The 7,875-nt window shown below is 33.1% G+C and overlaps 1 protein-coding gene across 1 annotated transcript; it reads left to right on the top strand.

Moving 5' to 3' along the window:
* Positions 1-2,073: 2,073 nt before the first annotated feature.
* On the top strand, positions 2,074-3,086 carry LOC105762326 (hypothetical protein). The gene has a single exon (XM_012580186.2). The coding sequence runs from the start codon at positions 2,082-2,084 to the stop codon at positions 3,045-3,047; it is 966 nt and encodes a 321-aa protein (XP_012435640.1). The 5' UTR covers positions 2,074-2,081; the 3' UTR covers positions 3,048-3,086.
* Positions 3,087-7,875: the final 4,789 nt, after the last annotated feature.

Consider the following 7,875-nt stretch of genomic DNA (forward strand, 5'->3'; position numbering starts at 1 on the left):
TGAATATTATATTTGAAATATTGAAAATAATAATAATATATTAAAATTTATTGGATCAATTTTGGATCATTTGATAAATTTAAAACGGAGGATCTTAATGTAGACGATAGTTTAAAGAAGTTGACTTAGTATTTTTTTTATATGGGTTAAAAAATGGGAAAAGGATGGAAAATTCATCCTCTTCTTCTTCTTGCTGTCGTCCAGCCCTTGTGGAAGAGGGGACATTTTCTCTCTTCATTTTCTTGCTTTCTTCTTCCATCTCTTCCAAACCTCAACCCCTAAACGTTGATTTCTTGTTGAAATCAAGTAGATTTATTTCAGCCTAATTTCCTCGTCACTTCCACCATTCAAGCTGAAATATAATTTTTTTTCCTTTGTACAAATCGTGACATGTTGAGGAATTTATAAAAGATTAAAACCTCAAACATAAAATTTTAAAATCTAAATTAAACTCTAAACCTTAAACCTACTAGTGCCAAAATCATGTTATATTAAGTCAAATCCATATCGATGTAAGTACAAGATTTCTAAAGAAATCTTTGAAAAAAAGGCCTGATCTTAACACCAATTGATATTGAATTCATTATTGTAGTATTGTCAATAAATGTCACAAATGATCAAATTTAGATTCCTTTAAGCATATGGTAAAATAAGCTAAATTTCGACACTTATGGACATGGAAATTAAAAGGGTTAATATGTAGTTTGTCCCCTGAACTTGTCCAAAAATGCCTAGTTAGTACTTAAACTTGTATTCTACCACCCAGGTTGGACCTCTACACTAACATTGTTAACTTGTGCTGACATGTCACTAATAGCCAATCCGGTGGTGATACGTGGTAGCCTCTCAATATGCCATGTAGTGGACATAAATTTAAAAAATAAATATATTTAAAAACATATAAATTAATAAAAATGTATAATTTTTCCACATCAAGAATGAACCTAAATATACGTTTGTCTATATATATTTGAATTTGAACACCCATTTTTTCATATTCATTCTAGATGTATTTTTAGTAAGTTTATATATTTTAACTTTCTTCATAAAATATAAGCTTTTAGGTTGTTATTATTTTAAATATTTATAAAATATAAATATATAAACGTATAAAACTATAAAATATATGCAATTAAAAATATATAAAAGCTATAATATTTTGAAATTTATATAAAAATTTATAAAAAACTAAAATTTATAAATATACAAATATGTAAAAACTAAAAGTTATAATTATTTAAAAGTATATATAAATATATAAAACAATTAAAAAGCACGTCTACAATGAATATGGATAAACGATTCTTGAGATGCATTTGAATCTAAACAAACATCTATTTAGGTTTATTCTTGATGTAAAATTTTTAATATTCTTTTATTAATTTATAATTTTAAAATTTAAAAATTTTAATTTTAAGATAATAAATAAATAACCTAATATTTTATTAAAAAATAAACTTACTAAAAATACATGTGAAATGCATTAGGACAACCATTGTCCAAATTTATTTTTAATGTGACAAAATTATATCATTCATTAATTTATATATTTTAAATTTCTTTTATCTTTTTAATTTAAGCTTGCCACTTGGCATATTGATAGATTACCACATGTCACAATTAAATTAAATATCATCGAGTAGATAAAAATTAATTGTATATACTAATTAAATACTTTTAAATAAGTTGAAAAGATAACTAAATAATTTTAGAAAAAATTCAAAAAAGGCAAACCAAAGTAAAACAATATTTGTCAATAGACCTCAATATTGTCCACGGATGTCGAGATCGTTCAACATTTTTAAAAAAATCCTACAACAAATGGGAAAAAATAGCAAAATTCCAATAAAATAAAAAAAAGGGGAGTATTACAGGACAGCGGCGATTATATTGTATTCTATCAGACTCATGGCTCATGCAATGAATAACACAGAAATGAAACAAAAAATCGTTGGAAATCAACAAAGTACTCTCAAATAGCCAATTGACGGATATGGTTACTAGCTTTTGTTTCCAAGCTTTCATCTTCCCCAATCTCCAACCCCATATTACAGTTCTGTGGAATTCCCTAAGAAGACATCATGGATCTGGCCCCAGAAGAGCTTCAATTCTTGTCCATACCCTACATCCTCAGTGAACCAATTTCTATCCCTCAAAGATCCCCTAAAGCCTTCAATCTCATAACCGTAGCTCTCATTTTTCCTCTATCTTTTGCCATTTTAGCTCACTCGCTTTTCACCCACCCAATCTTAAATCAACTTGAATCCCACCCATTAGCTGACCCTGCCCAAACGCATCACGAGTGGACACTCCTTTTGACCTTCCAGTTCTTTTACCTCATCTTCCTCTTTGCCTTCTCTCTTTTATCCACAGCTGCCGTTGTTTTCACAGTGGCGTCCCTTTACACGTCAAAGCCTGTCTCTTTCTCTTTGACGATCTCAGCCATACCCAAGGTTTTTAAGCGCCTTTTTACAACCTTCGCATGGATTGCTCTCTTGATGTTCGTTTACGATGCCTCGTTGATTGCCTTCTTGTTCATGTTCTTCATTGCCGTTGATACCCAGAACATTGTTTTATCCTTCTTGGCATTCATGGTAATTTTAGTGCTCTTCTTGGGTGTTCATGTTTACACCACGGCGCTATGGCATTTGGCCAGTGTGGTATCGGTGCTTGAACCCATTTACGGGCTTGTAGCAATGAAGAAGAGTTACGAGTTGTTGAAAGGGAGGATTAATATGGCTTTCATTTTGGTTTTGGGGTATTTGGCAATTTGTGGTGTGATTGGGGGCATCTTTGGATCCTTGGTGGTGCATGGAGGGGAAAGTTATGGGGTTTTTTGGAGAACTGTGGTGGGGGGATTTTTGGTAGGAGTTTTGGTAATAGTGAATCTTGTTGGCTTGTTGGTGCAGAGCTTGTTTTACTATGTTTGTAAGAGTTATCATCATCAGGGAATCGATAAGAGTGCTTTGCAGGATCATTTGGGTGGGTATCTCGGAGAGTATGTGCCTCTCGGGTGTAGCATTCAAATGGAAAACTTCGATGCTTGATTTGTCAAGTCAGATTTAGTGTATTCTATGAATTGATGTTGATACCAGATACTATTCTCTATGGGACCCTAAACCCATTACAACTCTTTTAACATATTTGTTCCCTTTTATACTTGTTTTGCAATGAAAAAGTTTTAGCATTGTGACTCTTTTGATGTTATATGTATATACGGTAGCTGAATGATGGATGCTATCGTTCGTTCTAACAGTTAACCTCTACTTATTTATGTTATTGAGAATCGATCAGCTTTAGAGTTGATTGGATTGCCTGAATTCATAAAATTGTAGATCTCTTACGGTCAAGTAATGGGGGCACTTGCTTCCTAATTTTCCTTTATAATTTGTAGTTTGTTTAAGCTGATAGGTCATCGAGGCAATTTGCATTTCCATAGTCATTGATCATCTTGTACCATTGACATATTCCCCATTTAAACCCTAGTTGTTTATTTTGATTGAAATGCATCATCATTTTCACCAAATAATGGTAAGCACGAGCTAATTTTAACGGAACAGAAGAAAAATGAGAAAGTCCAAAAACTTCATTTAAGTGTAGTAGAGGCTTCTCAAGAACATCTTAAGATTCTTAACATGAGTGTACCTTAGTTTGATACGTTTCCTTGAATGCTTAATTATAAATGCCACTTTGGTTGAAGATGTTTTTCTTTCCATTTCGTTTAAGATGCGATATGAACTAGGTGGGAGATGGATAATGTTAATCCCTTTTGGAATTATTTGCCTTTTTCTTTTCTCTTTTGGAGTTTTTGGTTATAATAATCTTTTAAGTTTGTCTCAACAATTGCCAACTTTTTGAATGTGGAGTGTGAGTAGTTACGGTGGGAACGGTGAATTTAGATATTATGGTGATGAGATTGAGTGTTTAAATTAAGGACGAGAAGTTTTAAAATTCAATCGCAACGATAACGTTAAGATGATAATTAAAATCGACTATTAAAAATATTAAATTAAAAAATATGTTGTATTATGAATACTTAAAATTTTATAAAATATTTATTAATTATATTTTATCTATTTTTTTACTCATATATCTACTTATTGATGATTATTTATTAATTTTATTGTATAAATTATTACAAATATAAAAATATGTAATATATAATAACAATAACAAACAAATAAACAAATATTTAACTTTTTAATCGAAAAAACCCTCCAAGCCTAAAAGATTTAGAGACCCCCACCCATACCTTTTTAAATTGAAAAGAAAATAAATATAATTAATAGGAAAAATTAGATTGAAATGCTGTTTTTATTTTTTAATTATGCTTTGGCCCCTTTTTTTTTAATTAGGGAAATAGCTCGATTTTAGGAGAGAGAGAAAAAAAGCACGTCCAGTTGAGCGCATTTTCTGCATAGGTGGCAAGAAAGCTCGCTCACCTGGATGCGTTTTCCCTCAACGGTAAAAAAGTAACTGCTTTTTGAACGTTGTCGCGCCAACGATAAAAAATTTAAAAGGGCCAATGGTAACTTTTTTTTACCCTATAAATACCCCCAAATTTCATTTTTTTCGTTCACATCTTCTCTCCACTCTCAAATTCTCTCAACTCTCTCATTTTAAATTTTTCGATATTTTTATTTTAAAAAATATATATTTTTAATTATCTCATATTTTATTCGTTTAAATCGATTTCTCACGAATGATCGTCTCTCTAATCCGCTTTGACGACAAACATATTTTCACTGGTCAAGCAGCAATGGTAACACGAAATTTTAATTTTTTTTTATTTTCAGTTATTTTTAATTTAATTATTTTTTTAATTTGAATTTTTTTGTGTAAATAGGCAAATGATCGTGTACTAGAAGGTTTCATTCATAATATGGGAAAGCCTGCGATCCCTGAAATTTGTGGCCACTTGCAAGAGGTTGGATTCCAACATGTGTCTCACATGACTGGGGGCTACAAAGTCGATCTTACACTAATCAGCGCTTTGGTGGAAAGATGGAGGCTCGAAACACACACTTTCCACCTTCCATGCGACGAGTGTACAATCACACTTGAGGACGTAACGCTACAACTCGATCTGTTGGTGGATGGGTCAGTGACCACGTAGTGAAAAGTAATTTTAGAGTCCTGTGTTAAGCATATAGCACATTCTTCAATAGAAGAAGCAGTGGATGGACCAGAATTGGATGTGTGAGTTCCAGAAGAGGATGTTTCAACTTCTATATGTGGGAGGATATCTCATACTATAGAAAGAGCTCTGCTCTCTCTTATGCAATAGCTCAGTAAAGAGTTCATTCTTTGACTCCTAGTATGAGTGTGAAAAGGCAGTCAAGCAAGGAAGGACAGTGCGATAACAAGCGATTTGTGATCAATAATCCACCGGATTCAGTACCAATCAATGGTGGATCCTCAACTTATACAGTTGAATTTGGGTATGAAAGAAAGGAAACGAGCTATTGCAAGCACTAGCGGTAAGGGCACTTCTTCCTTCTATTCTAAATGGAAAAGAGATGTTTCGAATTCATCAAAATCAGAAGCTTTTTCTACGCTCCAAGAAATTGTATAACTTGGACAAAATATTCACTTCGGCTTCCATGATCCACAAATTATTCACAGTGAATGTTGATCAGACTCTTGACTTGCTAGGTGCGTGCTAATGGATCACCCTTCTTGGCCCGGGTAGCCATTCTTCTATGTTATAGTCCTCTGCCTACTATCGATAGCCTCAGGATATTCACACTTAGCAGCAGCGAGGTACGTAGTCGCTTTAGCGAAGCTTAAGGAGGAGTGTTAACGATGGAAAGGGTGAGGTTATGAAGCATTCTATTCTAAAAGCATTCCAACTCGGTTTTCAAAGTGAAAGAAAGAGCCGTACAGGTACAAGCGTGGTCGCTAAACTCCTCAAGTGCACTTTTAGGTCATTTCGAGTAAAACTGGTTGGAGGATAATTTCGACGAGCTCCTTAAAGATCGAACAAAGGAGGACATAAAATAATACGCTTGAGCATTCATCATAAGGTTAATCGGGGGCATTTTAATGCTTGACAAATCTCAAAATTTGGTGCACGTAAGGTGACTACTACATCTAGTGGACTTCAATGAGTATGGAAAACTAAGTTGGGGATCTCCCATCTTGTCCACGTCGAGAGATGTGCCGAGCCCCGATACCGAATATGATATCGATCGATTGTTGCCTGCTCCTGCTACAGTCATAGGCCTGGTGGCAACTACCGTTTCTATATCCCAAAGTGACTGGCCCATACATAATCCCGTTGGTAATGAGATAAACATCATTTATTAATAAGTACGTAGTTTGTATAGTAAATTTTATTTATTTATTATACGTTTCAACTAACATATCGCTTGTACAGGTAGAACAATGAGTTGAGTTACGTGAGACTGCTCGAGGTTAGTTACTTATTCTTTTGAACATATATTAATTACATTATGATTTGTAAAAAAAAATCGTACATAACAATATTTACAATTCTACTTTTCAGTTTGAATGGATGCAGTACATCGACACCGATATCATATATTGCATCACGCTAAAAATGTTGACCAATTAGGAGATGTGGTATGCCAAGGTGATGTTTGGTAGTGTACGCAACAGTGGATATGCACGAATCAAACTGAACGATGTAGCAGTTCGGGTGGCGGCAACAAATTTTGCCGCCACTACGAGACCTGAATGTAACACCACAAAATAAAGCATAGGAGTTTTAAGGGTATTTTAGGAATTTTAGTCTTAGAGTGTTCTGAATTTTTGCGACATGGTATATCAGTAATGTTTTTGTCTATGGTTTTTAAAAAATCAAGTCAATTTTTGAAAAAAATGTTTAAAATATCATTAATTTTGAAATAAGGATTTATTTGTAAAAGGGTTTAAATTGTCAATTTTTAAAAGGTAATTAAACCAAATTTTAATTTTCACCCTCTTTTCCCCCTTTATATTCACAAAACCCATTTAAGTCTTCTCCATCCTTTATGGTTGTCTTCCCTTGTTTTCCAAGCTATTCTCATTCAAGTTTTGGTTCCCAAACTCCAATATTTTTATTTCTATCATTCCCCAAGTCAATTACCTTCATAAATATTCAAGAAAACACTAAAAAACTCCATAGATTTCATCACCTTCTTCGTGTCTGGATTTCCAGGTTTTCTAAAAAAGTTATTTTCCTTCCAACTAAGGTAACCATTCATCTTTCTATTAAGGGTAAATTACACCAACAGTTACTCAACTTTGGGGTAGCCAAGAAAACAGTCACCTAGGTTTCATTTCAGTCACTCAACTTTTAAAAAATAACAAAAAAATCACCAACGTTATAAAAAAGTGACAAAACAATCACTAATTAATAGTTTTCGTTAGTGTCTTAACAAGACCGCTGATGTGGCAAGTTAACTGGCTGATGTGGCCAGTTAACTTGCTACGTTTGATGTCCACAGTTGAAACCCACCCAATTTAAGAAGAAATTGAAAAAAAAAACTTAATAATAGAGAAGAAGGAGAAAAAAAAACCCAATTTTTTCTGTTGCGTTCTATTTTTCGGAGAAAGAAAATTTAAGAAAAATAGATTTTTTTGCTGCTTAACCTAATTATTTATCTTTAGGGTTTGAAATTTAAAAAATCGAATGATTTTCTAGGGTTTGAAATTTGAATATGATTTCTAGTAAGAACTTTAAATTTGTTGCAAAATTCTGGAAAATTTCATGTTGATTTTGGTTGTAATTTGATGTGTTGAAGGGATTTAAGGATGGGAAAGAGGAAATCAAGAGCAAAGCCTACTCCTAAGAAGCGAATGGATAAGCTTGATATCGTTTTCAGTTGTCCTTTTGTAACCATGGCACCGGTGTCGAATGCCGCCTGTAAG

The sequence above is a fragment of the Gossypium raimondii genome, chromosome 12, assembly GCF_025698545.1.
Source record: "Gossypium raimondii isolate GPD5lz chromosome 12, ASM2569854v1, whole genome shotgun sequence".
NCBI lineage: Eukaryota > Viridiplantae > Streptophyta > Magnoliopsida > Malvales > Malvaceae > Gossypium > Gossypium raimondii.